This window comes from Canis lupus, chromosome X, assembly GCF_011100685.1.
Source record: "Canis lupus familiaris isolate Mischka breed German Shepherd chromosome X, alternate assembly UU_Cfam_GSD_1.0, whole genome shotgun sequence".
Taxonomy (NCBI): domain Eukaryota; kingdom Metazoa; phylum Chordata; class Mammalia; order Carnivora; family Canidae; genus Canis; species Canis lupus.
Window position 1 is genome coordinate 74,580,064 of NC_049260.1, and position 18,625 is coordinate 74,598,688.

Below are 18,625 nucleotides of genomic sequence, written 5' to 3' on the forward strand. Positions count from 1 at the left end.
AGTGTTGGGGCCACTGGCACAATTTCCCCCTCACCTTTGGGCAGCAACAGCAGAGGTTCCCACCAGGGCTCTGTGGACTCCCTCCAGAGCATTGATCATTGAAAGAATGAGGTAGGGTTATAGCCAGTGAGCCAGTAATTGCATATAACCAAGAAAATCTTGTGTCGCTTGTCACTCATTCTCCTCCACATCCAAAGCAGCACATGATGGAAGTGTGAGACATACAAGTAGGTCATTTGCCAACAAAAGGAAAGTTAGGACCTAGAACTCTAAGAGAAAACCTCTCTGATCCCATCCTGGAGAATTTTGTTTTGCAGGTTAAGGGTCCCATCCCCTTACAAGTGGTGGCATATCTATACCCCAAAACCAAAATAATGAAAATGGGTAGTCTTATGTGTCCCTCAAGCAGCTGTCACTTCTTATCAGAATCTGCCTTCTTGGGCAGTTTCCCACCATGGTTTCTTGACCCCACACACAGCAAAAATCAATGACAGATGAGGTGAGTCACAAGTTACCAAAATGAAGAAGTGTGCAATTTAAATAATTTGCTCTGTTTTGTTTTACAACTTTTAATAGCTTTGACATGATGTCTCTGATTTAGTAACTCTCCCACTTTTGGCAGAGGTTCAGTAGTTGTCCATGACCTTGGATGTACTGGTGTTGCATGTATGAATGCCCTTCATCTTGTGACTACTTATTTTTCTCTTGCTCATTCTTTGAAGAATCTTATTTTAATTAAGATTTTATTTATTCATTCATGAGAGACACAAAGAGAGGCAGAGACACAGGCAGAGGGAGATGCAGGCTCCCCGCAGGGAGCCCGCTGTGGGACTCGGGATCCCGCCCTGATCTGAAGGCAGCTGCTCAACCACTGAGCCACCCAGGTATCCCTGAAGGATATTTTATTTTTTAAAGATTTTATTTATTTATTCATTAGAGAGAGAGAGAGAGGCAGAGACACAGGCAGAGGGAGAAGCAGGCTCCATGCAGGGAGCCCGACGTGGGACTCGATCCTGGGTCTCCAGGATCACACCCTGGGCTGAAGGCGGCGCTAAACCGCTGAGCCACGCGGGCTGCCCTGAAGGATCTTATTTTAAAGAGGAGTTGCCATTCCTTTTTGAGGACCCCCCCCAAAAAAGGTAAATGGAAGAGGGTCAGAGAAACTACTTTGCACTTTTGGTGTGGACTAATTACATAAGCACTCAAAATGGGTTCCTGTGACTTAATGGCCTCCAAGACAGTGACAGATCAGCCTCCTTCCAATACACCTTTAGGAACATCTGTGAGTCTGTGTAAACATCTGTATATACATCTGCATATGTGATTTCATTTGTCCCAGCATGTCTGCATTCGCATTCTGATGTAACATCTGTTAAACTGCAGCATCAAATATCTGGCTCTTGCTACAGCTTTAAGCTAATTCTGGGGGGATGAGATGCAATCTCAATTTAATACAGGTGGGCAGGGATAGCAGAAAGCTGGAGATCAAGGGAAACAGTGGATTTCCTTGAGATTTTTTTTTTAATGGTCCAGAGATACCAGGTCATGCTGAAGCAATTTAGCCTTTAACCACTAAAGGCATTATTTGGGAATGTTCTGCCATGCCCCTTTTTTTACTCTACCAGGATTTTTTTTTTCTGCCCATTTCTGCCAGAATGAATACCTACAGCCGAAGTGCTAAGCCCCAGAGAATAACAGTTTAGATAAAGCAAGATTATTGGGACTTATACCATAGCCCTGTTACGTACAAAGTCAGAGCCTCTCCTGTTGCTTCACTTTCAAATCGGAAGGCATCAAGGAGGCAGCCACGTCATCTTTGTTTCAAACTCTCTTCTGCTATCAGCGTCTACTATTTCTCACCTTTCTAAAAAATTGATTCCTCAGAGAAGTCCCACTGTGAAGTTGGCCTGAAATGGTGATTCTTAAAGAATGGTTTTAGTGTTCTTGTTTAAAGTACCACCCAGAAAGTGGGCGCCTGAGTGGCTCAGTGGCTGAGCGTCTGCCTTTGGCTCAGGTCGTGATCCCAGGGTCCCGGGATCGAGTCCCACATCGGGCTCCCCCCTGGGAGCCTGCTTCTCTCTCTGCGTGTCTCTCATGAGTAAATAAATCAATCTTTTTTTTTTAAAGTACCACCCAGAAAAGTCTTTGCCACTCTAGATATGAATGGGTCTCTCTCCTCAGAAAATGGTATTAACTAGGATAGGAAGGGGGAGAGGCACACGGGAAATGACTAGAGCCTGGTCGAAGGAAGAAGCCCCCCCTTAGTTGGAGACTTGGCAACCCAGTGAAGTGGAAAAGGCAAGAGGAACCCTTTGGGCCTGAACACCAGTGTCCCCACCAAGGGCTGGTTACTTCCTTGGCCTAAAAATTACCACATCCTACAGCCAACCAATGCTAAGACGCATCTCACCAAACACTCAACAATTTTTCCATAATAGCCTTTAATACTAAAATGCATTGAATTTTTGAAGCAGAGAAAACACATTTAAGGGGGAAACAGAGAACCACCAGATAAAAGGAAACAATGTGGCAGATAACACCATTTAAAACATAACTGTAATAATTTAATAAAGCTGCTTTATCATCTTCATAAAACAGAGTGGTGATTCTGTGTTTTTACAATGATTCAATCACTGTGAAAATGTACATAACATACAAATCAGCATATACAACAATTCCATCTTCATATAATCAGCAACAGAGACTGCTTAATGAGACGTACTGTACTTGCATCCCTCTAAATTTCCACCCTGGTTTGACAGGTAAACAGTAATAGTGTCATCAGGCTCATTCCCCTCACTAGAGGAGCGAAGGCGTAAGCCTTTTGCAACTAATACCTTAGCATTCAAATAGCACAAGGAGGTATTTGTTGCTTAATTTCTAGCTTGAGCTAGTCTGGCTCTTGGTCATTAAAGTCTGTATCCTAGCCTTCCTCATTTGAACGCCAGCCAGTGCCAGTAAAAATCTAGTTAACCAGTGCTGTAACGGTGTTAGCCCGTTTGTTTGCTAAGGTCAACAGCAACTTACAGTTAGTAACAAGGTCAATTAATTGCCAACACAGCTGGAGCAACAATCAGCATCATCAGTTTTCCCTAATGACCTACAGTGCTTTCCAATCAAGATCAGGTTTTCGTGGGTTATTCTTTACCAAGAGCGCCTTACAATATACATTTCAGACAAGGTGGTTGATTTTCTTTGTTTTACAAAAGCAATATGAGTTCTATTAGAAATTAATTCACTTTTGCACAATAAGTGACCCACAGGCCAATTCCAGCCTCACAAGAAAACAAAGAGAGCTGCAACAACTTCTTTAGGACAATGTGTTTTGCTCTGGAATATTTCATTATCAATATAAAGCCACCCGGTCCCAGCCCCACCCCCACACATCCCCTTTGAATATTACTTTGTTACATACTTAAACTAAAGAACAACATCTCAATACACTTCAGTGTCAGCAGATACAATTTGACTCATGAAATGACATCCTTAAATGTAATTTTACTGAGAAGGCAAACACTAGGACTGTATACAATGGACTTCTTAAGGTCATGTATGCCAGGTTTTCAAAGTTAGTTAGGGTCTTATTACCCTGGGTAAAGAGCCAAGTGGACCAGACTTGTTAGGATGCTTTGGGGAACATTCAAACATCAAAATGACCCCACAGAGGGCATTGGAATTCTAGCCAGAATTGCTATTATGTACAATAATAATCCTTTTCCCACCCTGGATGCCTGATTGAGCTTCTCCTACACCCCTGCCTCTCCCCAAACTGTCTTCTGTCCTTGGTGCCTCAATTTGACCACTTTTCCTTTGCTTGTTAATGACATGATAGAGTAACATAAAAAGTTCAACTGAATTCCCATCCTACGATCAGTTGTATGCTGTTCTTGAAGGAACACTATCGAGACGATACCCTGGGTGTTGCTAATTTTCAGAGTTCTACACTATATTCCAACATCTCTTATTCATGATCAATAGGTCACCATGTCAACACATTAGTTTAGATGGGCACCTTAGGTGCAATTAGCTCTATTAAGCAGGTTTACTCTGGAGCAGTGATACTCAAAAGTGTGGTCCCCAGACCAGCAGCATCAGCATCACCTTGGAATTTTTAAATAGGCAAAGACTCAGGACCTATCCCAGACCTACCGAAACTCTAAGCGTGAGGCCCAATCAACCCATGCTTTAACAAGCCCTCAGCCTTTAGTGGGCATCTGATACATAGGAATTACCAGGCCTCTCTGCCAAGAGCTTTGCTTCAATTGGTTTGGATGAGAACAGAGAATTAACCATTTCTGAGAAGTTCCCACAGTGATGTAGTTGCCGCCGGTTCGAAGACTACAGTTTGAGAAAAACTGCCCTTCAGGAACTGCAGGATACTTTGGCTCATTACCTATCTGGGCAATAAGGTGGACCACAATTTACTCTCCTGGCTTTAAGAGGATCAAAGATATGGTAAGTTTCATTCTGGACAGGTTCAAAGATTAGTCAGTATAGAGAAAAGAGATTCCACATAGCATGGCTCTCTTCTTCTTCCAATTCCTTGTATATAGCATATTCCCTATTTGGGGAAAAGCAATCAATGTAAATTAAATCCTATATATTGCATGAAAAAGTTTACCTGCCCAGGGATGTGCCCAATGTAGCTGTTAGAAAAGCAAGTCATGCCTCAACACCAACTCCTTCCCAAAAGGGACATCAGAATAGATGGAATAGAACTCCCTAGGATTTAGGAACTGAAACTTCTCCCTCAGATTTAAATGTGTAACATGTTTGGAGAGGGAAAAGGAAGAATATTTGGCCTTCTGGCCTTATGTGGCTTTTCATCAGACATACTGAAAAGGAGGAGGGTGGAACATGAGCCAAAGGGAAATCTAGGATCCATGCACAAAATTCCTGCTTGCAGGCATAGCCTGTCTATAAAACTAGCCCTCCTAGGATGCCCTTGTGCTTCCAGGAGTATGTATACATCAGACAGTTATAGAGGGGGAAAAAAAGATACTTTCTTAATGAAAAAGCTTCTTTTTCATTAATGTTTCTCTAAACATGCTCAGTAAAGGGTTTGGGAGCCAAAAAAACTCTGACTTCCCACTGAGGAAAAAAAAAGTATTTTGATAAGGAAAAAGAATTGGTCTATAGTTTGAAACTGAATTCTGGAAAAAAAAAAGGTGGGGGGGGGAGCAAAATCTATGCCACTGCTACTCTAACCATTTTAAACTTGGCTGGTAAGAGACATGGCAGCCAGTGCCCTCTCTGGCACAGTGGCCATATAACATTTAATATTCCCACTTGCCACAATCTTCTCAAGTTCTCCCTCATTCCCACTGAGCATAGCAGGAAATACACCTGAACAAAAATTGTCAAATCTGACTTGAAAGTGACCTTGATGTGGTAGCTAACAATATAACATCAGGATGGATCAGGTGAAGAACAGTCTAAATTCTACAGGCAGCCATCATAACTTAAAGGAAAAAAATAATTTTAATGCGTTCATCAAATAGTCACTTGAAAACACAAATACCTAATTCAAAACTACTAAGATGAAATGAATCAAAGAGGGAGAAAAAAAGTGTATGAGAGACAATGAAATGAGCTGAAATGAAGATGTTATTGTAATTGATCTCTAATGGTATTGGTTTCAGAGGGAAATCTGCAGCCACACCAATATTTTGCATGAGGTAGTAGTATTCAGCACTGAATAAGAAATAAGGATGAATTTATAGCTTCATTATAGGTTCTTTTTCAGAAATATTCTCTCCTACTTAACCCCATCCCTACTGCCTTACCCTCCCTCAAAACCCTCCCCCCCATAAAAGAAAATATTCCTATAAATACAGCCAAGAACTCAGACAAAAATAATTAAAACATTTAAAAGAGCTCACTTATCCAACTAAACTTAAGAAAATAAATCCTTGTTTGCATTTTAGTGCTCTAACCTCTAAGCTTTTTTCCTGGGTACTCTTGAATTCCAAAAAAATAAAACAAATGAGAACAGAACTACAAAACTTGTTTCTCTAGAAACAACTTTCTAAAGACCAAGGCAGAGCCAAGGTGACCTATTTTGTTTAATTTTAAATAATGAACTCTTAGGCTGCAAGAATACTATGTTGACTACTAAATATTAATAGACAATAAATGGAGGACTTGGAGAAATGTTAAACAAAAAAAAGAATGTGCATAACAAACTTGTTACTAATAAAAGGTGTATTCCTAGCCTACAGCAAAGAGTTAGCTAAATCTAAAGGATTTTCATGTTAATAGTTTCCTGTTCACATTCTTAATTTTAAAAAAGTATTAGTCATAAAAAGACGAGTTCAAGTGTCCAAGTGTCTCCATTTAGAAGGCACAGTAATTGGATTAGTGATGCTGTTACTGGTTACCTGTCTTTTCCTAAATGTACACTTTGTACTGCTTACTCTATTCCTATTTATAATCCTACAATATAGAACAACACGGAGTTCTCAATTCCAGCCCCCGACATGCTTTGCAGTCTAATTCTAATTGTGATTGGGAAACACCGAATCAGGAAGAGTGCATCTGAAAAGATGCTAATTTAGATCTCAAGATAGATTCAGTCTTTTTGAGTTTTAGACGATTGGATACAGGGAATTTCTAAGCCTGGAAATGGATAACTTCCCATTTAGGGCCTGAAAATTTAAAAAACTGATGTCATAAAACTTTCAGCATAGTAGTTCTGACAACTGTAAAGTAGATAGCAGAATATCCAAAAACCACTTTTTGTGATGATCTATCACTGATCTCGGCAGAAGACTGAAAGGCAGGAGAAATACTCTGCAAGGTGGTGAGTAACCACTATGTGGGTAGCCTCCGTGAGTGAGTGTCCTCCAAGTGTTGAATCTATATGTGTGGTGTTGCTCATTCACTTGCCATCTCAGTTTGTTGCACTTTGTTTTTGTCTGTAGTTTTAATTTTTTCTAAGAAAAAAAACACCAACTTCTAAAAGCCTTTTGCCATCACCACATACATAGCAATTTGCAATATCAAATACAACAATAGCACAGCTAGCAAAAGGGTTCTTAAAGCAGGGGTGTCCACAGCAAAGTAGCGGCATTGGAAAGTACTCAAGGTTCAGAAACAACCTTTTGGGGGCTCAATTTCACATCACTGAATCAATGAATAGTACACTATAAATGACCATTAACTTGTCTACACTACAAAACAGTGGCAAGCTTATTAAAGGTGTCCAGAGCTTTCTTTTTGTTATTGTTTTTTTTTAAATGTAATCCTCCACAATGGTAATTTATAATAATTTGACATAGAAAAATATATAAATTCAAACACTTAATACATAATACTTTTCCCAACTGAATTTGTCTCTGTTTCCCCAACATCAAGGCCCCATGAACAACTCAAGCCAAAGCTAATTTGCTCCAAATGAACACCCCTGCTGCCTGTTGAAACGAGAGGGATTGTCACAGAATGATAGTCACTTATAAACAATACATTTAGGGAAAGCTCTGAAATAACAGCCACTCAAGAACCAACCATTGGTGAGCAATTAAAACAACCAGCCACTGCTTCTTCGATAACCAGCATGGTTTCTCTCTGTTCTTCCCCGAGACTGCTTTAGAGAATGATATCCTTCAGACGCTTCACACCAGGAGACTCTTTGTCACGACCCTCCTTCAGAGTGGGGTTGACCTCATGCATGACTTTCTCACTGTCAGCTCCACGAGGCTCAGCTTCAGAGGGACGAGATGGGCCATTGTTGATATATTGCTCCAGATCATGAGCCGGGGGCGCCAGAGCAATGGTGTAAGACACGGAGGGTTTGGTGGGCAGAGGGCTCTTGAGGTGCAGGGGGGAGGTGACAGGGCTAATAGCCTCACAGCCATTGCCAGCCTCTCGGATAGCGCCGTTGACCTTGGGGCTGCAGATGGTCACATCGACAGTTCTCCTGCCTTTCAAGGTGGGCCTCTCCTCAGCCAGGTGTTCACTGACATCTTTTCCAAAGGTTGCAAAAGTCCGCTTGGTGGGGCCGCAGTCATCATAAGCCTCAACATCAGCAGCAGTAGCTTCAATGGACAGCGCGATGACATTCCTCACATGCTCAGGGGACTTGGAGCGGGTGGGCATGGGGTTCCGGGGCATCCAGCACCTGTCAGAGTGGCCAAGAATCCGACATTCTTCCCGGCAATGAAAGCCTTCATTCTGATCTGTTGGGAGAAAATAAAATGTCAATTACATCAGCTTTTCCCAGGAATCTTTGTTACTCCCCAGTGTTCTGGTTTCTTAGGTACCCACAGGCCCTTTTGGGAAATGACACTTTTAGATAGTCCTTTATTGCCTTTTGGGACAAGTGTGAAGAATTGGATTTTTTAAAGGCTGTAGATCTCCCCCTGTATACTCTTCTCTTTTATTATTATTTTTGTTGTTGTTCCTACTGCTGACAAAACTAACCTAAAGGGAAACCTAAAGGGAAACACGTTATGATGAAAAAAAAATGTATATTAAAGAAAGGTTATCCTGAAGTATCAAGATGCTGAGAGTCAGCATTTTTATCAACAACTCCTGCTAAAACTCAATTGCATTTGAAATTGGTTCCAACAGAATAGGGAATGGGGGCAGAGCAGAGAATCCAACAGTCAGTATATCTGAGAAGCCTTGGCCATATTTTTGAGCAACAGCACTGAAAACTATGCTTCCACCTACTTAATTTTAGATTGGTATCACGCAGGATGGATGCCTGAGTGGCTCAGTGGTTGAGCATCTGCCTTTGGCTCAGGGCGTGATCCCAGGGTCCTGGGATTGAGTCCCTCATCGAGTCCTGCATCAGGCTCCCAACAGGGAGCCTTCTTCTCCCTCTGCCTATGTCTCTGCCTCTCTCTCTCTCTCTCTCTCTGTGTGTGTCTCTCATGAATAAATAAATAAAATCTTAAAAAAAAGATTGGTATGTTCTTCAAAAACCCAATCACTTTACTTTTTTTTGACCATCAGTTCTACCAGCCAATATCTTCACGAAGTTATTTACATGACTTGATTTCCCATTAGAAGGAATATACTGAGATCTTTTCCTTTCAACCGACCCATAAGTTTCAAATGACCCTATGCACATATCACTCACAGGCTGAGCATCATTTAATTATACTCCACTAGCCATCCCTCCTTATTCTCATCTGCAGTTTTATTACGGTCATATTTCTTAAAGATAGCTTTCCTGGATTACTTTAACCCTAACATAGAAGAACTCAGCAGTTAGAATTCATAATTATTGGTGAGACATTTTTTTCTCTTCTCAAATCAGGTTCATTTAATGATAAGGCTTTAATTTGACTCTCAGAGAGGCTTTCTACATGGGTTTCATCAAAGCATGGACCCAGGGTTAATTTCTGCTTATCCATTGGAAAATTGTTCATCTCAATGTCTGGTTTGTAGCCCTAGTTTTCCACATCTATTTTTACGTATATTACACAGAGGAAGAGAGTTAATTAAGATTCGAGCAGAACTCAACGAAACCGAGACCAGAGGAACTGTGGAACAGATCAACAGAACCAGGAGTTGGTTCTTTGAAAGAATTAATAAGATAGATAAACCATTAGCCAGCCTTATTAAAAAGAAGAGAGAGAAGACTCAAATTAATAAAATCATGAATGAGAAAGGAGAGATCACTACCAACACCAAGGAAATACAAACGATTTTAAAAACATATTATGAACAGCTATACGCCAATAAATTAGGCAATCTAGAAGAAATGGACGCATTCCTGGAAAGCCACAAACTACCAAAACTGGAACAGGAAGAAATAGAAAACCTGAACAGGCCAATAACCAGGGTGGATATTGAAGCAGTCATCAAAAACCTCCCAAGACACAAGAGTCAAGGGCCAGATGGCTTCCCTGGGGAATTCTATCAAACGTTTAAAGAAGAAATCATACCTATTCTACTAAAGCTGTTTGGAAAGATAGAAAGAGATGGAGTACTTCCAAATTCGTTCTATGAGGCCAGCATCACCTTAATTCCAAAACCAGACAAAGACCCCACCAAAAAGGAGAATTACAGACCAATATCCCTGATGAACATGGATGCAAAAATTCTCAACAAGATACTAGCCAATAGGATCCAACAGTACATTAAGAAAATGTATATTACATTCTTGTATGAGGATTACCTAATCAAAATTTTTATTACATTGTATAGTGCATCAAGATACGAGCAGTTTAACATTTACAGAAAACCTTGGGGCAGAATTGGAGGAGGTAGGGAGATAAGGAGAGACTGTAAAGATGAAAACAAAAAAGCATGACAAAATAAAGTTGATATTGCTGTGATTGCTTTTTTGCTAGGGGAAGAAGTCTGAAATTCAGGGTCTTGCCTGATACAGTCTATATATAACACATCTTTCTTTATACACTTGTATTTCTTTGTTTGTTTCTTATTTTTAAATAGAAAATGGGATAGTAAAGAGGCAATGTTCTGTTTCATCTACCAAAGGTTATTTTGGTAAATGGGCACATACAATGGGAGGCTCAAGAAATAATGGTTGAATTGGATGTATACCTTATCATTTGGAAAAAAGGCATTGGAAGCAGCTAAATATCATGGCCTACTCCAGGCTGAGTCCAGATTTCAACACAACACAAAATGGCCTTTGACCTACTTTAAACTACTGAAAAGCCAATCAAAGTTCAGACCCTTTCAGTGTACTGGGACACAATTTGCCAATTTATCTTTAAGATGGCCATTTTATGCTCCTTTTCAGTGGTGGAGAATAAAACACTCAGAATTTTGCAGATACGAAGCCAAATAACAAATGAGCATTATCACCAATAAGATAAGTGCCTTCCACCATAGGTAGGGCAATGCTTCTGCAAACTCCAGCATAGTTCCACATGTGGGTTGCATGACCACCTCTACAAAATAGTTTTCAAAGCCTTTTCTCTGCCTCTTCCCTGCAAATTCTCAGTGTTGCCATCTGATAGCCTATCATCATTCAAAATGCGTATGTTTCTAGGAGACAGAAAGTACGAAAGTAAGGAAAACATGTTGGAACAAACTTAAGAAACGTTTACTTTGTATAGACTCAAACATTTGTGGAAGAGTGTACAGATGATCCACCCATAATCAGTTTCATCTAAATGCAGTGTTTTCCTAGGAAGCCCCAAGATCCCTCCAGTAGGACAGAATACCATGTTCAGAGTCCCCCAAAAAGATGTTTTATCCTCCCCATCTCCTCTGAAATCCATATAACTTCCAAGGTAAAAACTCTAAAGAATTAGTGTATTTGTTTTGAGGTGAAGATTAAGGGGGTGCAAGCGGGGGAACATTTTAATAATTAGCTTTTATTTCTATAAATCTGAGTAAGAGTTTCCTGGAAGTCAGCAAAAAGGAAAAAAAAAATGTCCAGAAGGCTATGAGATCCCTGTTCTTTTTTCCCCTAATTTACAGCACAAAAGCATGAAGAACTTGGTCTTTGAACCCTAGAACCATGGACATACGACAAGCCATTAAGAGAAAAACCTCAGGCGACCTTCAGGTTGATATTACAGGCCACTTTCACACACCTCAAGTAGAACAGTGGTGAATTATAATCTAGCAAGATCATCTCAATGAACTGAACATACAGCTCTCATTTCCTTTTAAGTTTTTAGTATCAAGTAGTTGCCTTCCAATTTGGAGATGCAGTTTTTTTTTTTTTCAACACAATTAAGTAGGAGAACGCCATCCATGTGTTACACTGAAGGCAAGCACAGTGCTCGTCCCCATATTAGACTGCTTCAAATAAATAGCATGGGAAGACCTGGATCCCCACCACACACAAAAGAAGAGCAGAGGTCCTAGAAACAGATACCTGTAAGATCTTATGAATTTAGGAAGACCAGAGCAGGGAACTCAGTCTTAGAAGCTTCTCTGCAAAGATAGTACTTGATTTCAACTTACCCACTGCCTACATGGATAAATAACCCTCCGGGAAGAGGAAAAGATAAACTCCGCTCCTCCGGGAATGTGATAATAAGCCTACCCACCAATCTCACTAAGCCTATATCAGCCCTATATGAGGTTTAAAAAATAGGAATTTTTTTGGATTAATTATGTGAACTTATATGTTCATTGCTCTTGCCTCAATGTGAGCAAAGACTTGAATCTTAGAGACTCATTTACTCACAATGTTTCACCCCTGGCTTAGATTTGATATCTTTATTTCCTGAAATTCTTACTAAGGGCAGTGACTTGCTGCTTCTCATTTTTAGTATTGAACAACACTTGATGACATTTGTGTCAATTCAATTAAAACAAAATCTAACCTAACTTTAGTATTTATAGCCATATAAAATAGGAAAGAAAGCATGCTGAATATAGACAGACAGGAAGAATGTGTTCCCAGCCAAAGGTAATCTACATTCATAAATGTATTGCAGATAAATTACTTTTTCAAAAGCCAAAACTTCAGTTTAGTAAGGAAACTGCATATTAAAGGTGAGAAAGTCACAATACAAAGCCCCCTAAGAACAGCAATGAAGACAGACCAGATGTAAAAATGTGAAGAAACTACTTCTGGAATTGCACAGAACCGGTAGAGGTTATTTGCCTGCCATCATGTAGTATAGTGGCTAGGGATGGAGGCATAAGAGTAGAGAGGAACCATTTTGTATCCATTTTGAACCATTTTGTAAAAATTAGCTGTCAAAAAAAATTGTCAAGATCCTGGCTCCAGCTGAAACAGAGGTCAGTTAACAATTCACTAGTTCCCTGCTAAGATTCCTCTTATATGCTTATTTATGCCTCTATACCTTGTTACATCTTGACCTGAGCCTACGCAAGGCAAAATGTAAACCTCTAAAATCCACACACAGTTGTGGAAATTCAAAGACATTACCAGGTACAGATAAATGGCGGCAGGTGTCTATAATTTAAATGTACGTATAATTAGGGGTCAGTGAGGAATTTGCAAATTGGTCTTCTCTAATTCTGAACTTGTCCCTAAGATTTGCAAAAATAAATGAATGAACGAACGAATGAATGAATGAATAAAATGTATACGTTTGGAAGTGGGACACACATCTCAAAGCCAGTCCTTAAATCAAATTTAGACAAAAAGTTGAAAATACAGAGAGAATAAAGAAGATGTGGTTTATGTATACAATGGAATATTACTCAGCCATTAGAAACAACAAACACCCACCATTTGCTTTGACGTGGATGGAACTGGAGGGTATTATGCTGAGTGAAATAAGTCAATCGGAGAAGGACAAACATTATATGGTCTCATTCATTTGGGGAATATAAAAAATAGTGAAAGGGAATAAAGGGGAAAGTAGAAAAAATGAGTGGGAAATATAAGAAAGGGAGACAGAACATGAGAGACTCCTAACTCTGGGAAACGAACTAGGGGTGGTGGAAGGGGAGGTGAGTGGGGGGTAGGGGTGACTGGGTGATGGGCACTGAGGGGGGCACTTGATGGGATGAGCACTGGGTGTTACTCTATATGTTGTCAAATTGAACACCAATAAAAAATAAATTCATAAAAAAAAGAAAATACAGAGAGAAAATAAAGCTTCCTCAATGTAGGTGGTCATATGTATTTGTCATCTGTCATTAGGGACCTTGGTGAGAGTAACCTTAAACGTCTGGCAAAAAAAAAATTACATCTTAAATAAAAGGCATAAGAGCAATGATTAAGATATGATGGATAAGGAAGTAGTTCAAATAGCAAAAGAAGAGAATATGTTATTTTGTGCAAATATTAGGAAAACTTTTTGGGGCAATTGTTACCCTCCTCATAAAACCACTGTCTCTTCAGATGGAGGCAAACAATGTGCTTCCTCACTAGAAAAAGCCTACACATGGCCCCAAAGTAAAAAAAAGAAAATGATGAAAACATCATCTCAGACTCTGCTAAAACTTTCAAAGACCTGATGGAATAGAAGAGCTGAGAGGCTCTGTTGGGTTTGTATAGATGTCCAGACACAATGGATGTGTTCAATAATGCTGCAGCTCTTTCTTGTGATTCAGAGTTTGGATGTATTTAACTCAAAGATCCCAATGATCAGAGACAAAACTCTAACACTAAAATAGTTCAAGGTATCAGTTACAAGAGCAATGTATCACCTCCTCAGAAGTGATCTGCAGTCAATGAGGCAGAAAAGGAAAGTAAAAGTGAGTTCCAGTTCCTAAGAGCCAAGTAGTTAGTTCCTTCTAAGTAGCAGTGGTAACATAACCTACAAGCCAAGTGATGTGTAAATCAGAAAAGCTTCCTAGGTTGTACTCATATGTATCCACTTAGCTCAATCTGCATCATTCTCTGAACAAAATAATCTACAACAAAAGCAGGGCCAAGTTTTGGAAGATATAGTTGAAGGAATGGGAGCGCCAATTATGAACAGGTAAGTGTTGTCAAAATTTGTCATGTATGCCTATAATCAAGAAAACATAACTGCTAGGAAATATCCCCTCTTGACCTACCTAACTCTTACTCATCTGAAGCACACATAATGAACTGCCCACCAAATATCCATACCTCCATTTAACATCTAGGAATAGAACCACTCTTTTCTTAGGATTGGCAATATGCCAGCTAAAAAACTGGATTTCCTGGCCTCTCTTATAGATAGGTGTGGCCATGTGATTGATGTTATGAAGGCAGGATGTAAAAAAAAAACTCCTTAAAAGGAGGAGGGGGTGATGTAGCTGGGGGACCCTTTTGTCCTTATTCCATCCTGCTTTGTCCTGTCTGGAATGGAGACACAATGGCTAGATCTACAGTATCCATCTTACTACTGGGAACTCTGAGGATTGAAGCTATGGAAAGCAGAACAGACAGACAGAAGAGCTCTGAGATATCAAAGATATTGTAGATTCACCTCACTAGACCTGAAGTTCTTTCATATAAGCAGAAAAATAAGCCTCCCTCTTAGCCATTGATTCATTTTCTTTCGTGGGAGAGGAGGATCTTTATTACCAGCAGTTGAACACTATTTATAATTGATATATTATCCCTGAAACCTCAAATTAAATTTAACTTTCTCAGGGAATCCTTCCCTGATCTCTTAGATAGACTAGGGTATGTTGTATACCACCTCTTTTTATAGCACTCCTTATGGTTGTCTAGTATCTATATCCAGTGCTAGCATATAAATTCAAAACGAGCAAAGATTATATCTATTTTGATCCCTCCCATACCCACAGAAGCTGGCATAGTGTCCAGCATAGAGCAGGTACTCTGTAACAGTTTAATTTAATTGGATAAAAAAAAAGGTATATGATGGGATCCCTGGGTAGCTCCATGGTGTGGCGCCTGCCTTCCGCCCGGGGCGTGATCCTGGAGTCCCGGGATCGGGTCCCACATCGGGCTCCCTGCATGGAGCCTACTTCTCCCTCTGCCTGTGTCTCTGCCTCTCTCTCTCTCTCTTTCTCTCTCTCTCATTCTCTCTGTCTCTCATGAATAAAACAATCTTTTTTACAAAAGATATATGAGTGATAGCAATAAAACAAAGAACCTTGGTCAACACACCAGATACTATGCTACTGATACAACTCCTAAAAGTGGAAATTACTATTCTATTTGGTAGAAACTACAAAAACTTAAGAACACTAGGTAGCTGTGTCAGAAACAATAAAATAAATATAGCACTTGAGAAACGTTAAAGTCAAGTGTCATCTTAGCCTCTCAGTGGTTTCCTAAACACTATGTGCAGGTTTTAAAGAGATGTGTCATGATTTGATGTCCGCCTTGGAGTTTTCAATTCTAACAATAGTTAATAGGACCTGTACTCTGATAAGGTAACAATAAATGAGCAGAAGCATCTATTGAGGAAATGAATGTGCTGTTCAAAGATCAAGCATTATTTCTTGGCATCAAACAAAACTGTTGCTAATTCCTATAAAATATAAATCCAAACTGGGCCCTATAGTGAGCCTTTTAGTAGACCAATTGCAGATGCTGACTCTTTCTGGCAAAACTAATTAAAATATGTATGGCAAAATTAAGGCCAGGAAGGGAGAGAGGGAGGGAGGAAGGGGAGCTGGAAGCACTATCTGGGCTTTACACTCACTTTCTAACAGACCCAAAGTTTTGGCAAGAAAAGTTGGGAGTTCCATCTATAAAATATTCAAGGGCACATCAGTGAAGGCTGAGATATTCCCAGAGATTCATGAACCAATGACACCAAGCTACTCTGCAGCCACTCTAGTGTAATAAGTAAATCACAAATCATGCTATGAACAATTGCTTGTCTCTTTCTCACGCCCTTCTTCCTTTTCTTTCAGAATTTTCTGCCATTTTGGTTCCTCCCTAATGCTTTCTTTTTATTGTCCTGTTCTCTAGCATTCTACTCGTTGTTAGCAGCCCTTCCTACAGCACTATGGTCTGACAGGCAACAGGCAGGAGGGGTAAGACGCCAGAACTGTGATTGGTATTCAAAACACCTACATGGCATTATTTGATGGATGCCAAAGAAGAGCTATCCAAAGACCAGCCATTCTGACACAGAAAGAAATTCTCACATCTCTCATTCAGTTGGGTACAAGCATTAAGGTCCCTGTGAAAATAAAGGAATCCACTGCCAAACTGAGATCATTGGGTTTTCTTTGGTCATCTAGCAAAATCATGGGTGAAGGGAACCCAGGATAGGAGAGATTTTGTGGGGTTAAAAAAAAGGCTGCAAATGTCTAGAGGGAGAGATACCTAGGAAAGGCATGGTGGGGATAGGGTATAGGAACAAAGTTCCTGAGCCCGCCAAAAGGATGTTGCCAAAAGACAGCAGATAGGCAAAGAAAAAAGGCAGCCCTGATTGGCAGAGCGTGGTATTTTCAGGAGGGCTAACTAGTCATATAGCAGGAATCTGTAAAGTAATGTTTTAGCTTTGGATGGAATGGATGGCTGCAAAAAAAAAAAAAAAACCCAGCAAACCCAAAAACTGATGGACCCCAATCTTGTCCTAGACCATTTAACAGATCAGCATCAATCAGCAAGTGCCACCCATCACTTGGCCTCTGTGATGCCAAATGGCATATAAGCCTCTCTTCTCATTCACCATCTATGCATCTGAAATCACTTACTCCCAGTGCAACTGGAAAATACATTAAAAGATGCCCCTTCCAGAATTCAAAGCAATTGAATCATCTTCAATGTTGAGCTGGTCAAAGAGAGAAAGTTAAAGCATAATGAAGTAGAAGTGCTTGAGAATTGAATATTTATGGCAGATGAGAGTGTAGCATGTAAAGTCATACAATTCTAAGTTGCAATTGGTACAATCACAATAGTTTGTGGAGTTTTCATTTTTCTACTAGGACTCAATTCCATTCAACCCACAAAAAAGAGATTTCAAGATGCATGTAAGTATACATCATTTGTGCTGATGCATGGGGAACAAGGAAATGAAGCAGAAGGCTGCCTGGAAAATTGAGACTAAGAAATAAGAGGTATTCATGGTGACCAAGATAAGCAGAAATGGACTAAACTGGAATCTTTGTATTTTGGCTTCTGTGGTAAAGAAAATCATGTGACAAAGTGCTGGCCTTCACCTGGGTGTTTAGAAACTATTTGAAAATGTATCTTAAAAAAAACATTTTATTTATTTATTCATGGGAGAAACAGAAAGAAAGACAGAGACCTAGGCAGAGGGAGAAGCAGGCTCCCTGAGGGAGCCCAATGCAGGACTTGATTCCCCATGACAGGGGATCATGACCTGAGCCGAAGGCAGATGCTCAACCACTCAGCCACCCTGGTGCCTTGAAAAAGTATTTTTACAAGTCAAATATGAGGTGTTAAAGAAGGCCATTGAACAATTCCCCCAAAAGGAGGAACACTGAAATACTGAAACTCTGAGCAAAGTGGAACCTTTTTTTTAATGTTTCATTCTAAAACATCCACAGAATTAAGCCTCTTAGCCTATATCCGTTGGACACCTACAACACCTAGTCACTTCTGTGAAGAGTTCAAACCAGTTGTTTGATTTTGTGTAGATTAAAAACAGCCAGACTGTTTCACACATCCTACAGGTAGTTCTGCTGCTGCTGGCAAGACAGAGCCTTCATATGATGTGTATAAGTAGCCCTGAACTAAAGTCGCTGCCAACTTGGTTTTACTCTTTCCTGGAAAATAAGGAAATTGCTAACAGATCATTAGCTTGAGAAAAAAAGCCACTCTTATGTTGGTCATGAGCTTCAGGGGATTAGACAGAACACACAGTGAGGATGGCATGAATAAGACTGGTAAAAAAGCAGGAGGGAGGGCATCCCGGGTGGCTCAACCATTTAGCGCCGCCTGCAGCCGGGGATGTGATCCTGAAGACCCTGGATAGAGTCCCACGTCAGGCTCCCTGCATGGAGCCTGCTTCTCCCTCTGCCTGTGTCTCTGCCTCTCTCTCTCTCTCATGGATAAATAAATAAAATCTTTAAAAAAAAAAAGCAGGAGTGACAGGGTAGGTTAGCCAGGAGGAAAAAAAAACTTCCCTTTTTTAATGAAAATTTAATGTTGAAAAAAAATAAATTAAAATAAATTTTTTAAAAAAAGAAAATTTAATTTTGGAGGGAGAAAAAGTCTGGTGTTCTTCACAGAAACTGACACTTCCTTCAGTCAAGTCCCAGGACATTCAGGCAATACTATACATGAGTCAAAATGGTGCAACCGTGATTTCTAAATTCTTTGAAGATTCCTGACTGCCAA

General features: G+C 40.0%; 1 protein-coding gene across 2 annotated transcripts in view; it reads right to left on the reverse strand.

The window, feature by feature from the left end:
• Positions 1-2,424: 2,424 nt before the first annotated feature.
• PCDH19 (protocadherin 19) overlaps positions 2,425-18,625 on the reverse strand; it is a 137,994-nt gene continuing 121,793 nt past the window's right edge. For both annotated transcript variants that reach the window (XM_038587837.1, XM_038587836.1), the window contains exon 5: positions 2,425-8,177. In XM_038587837.1, the coding sequence (XP_038443765.1) occupies positions 7,588-8,177 (590 nt within the window). In that variant the 3' untranslated portion in view covers positions 2,425-7,587. The remainder of the gene's footprint in view (positions 8,178-18,625) is intronic.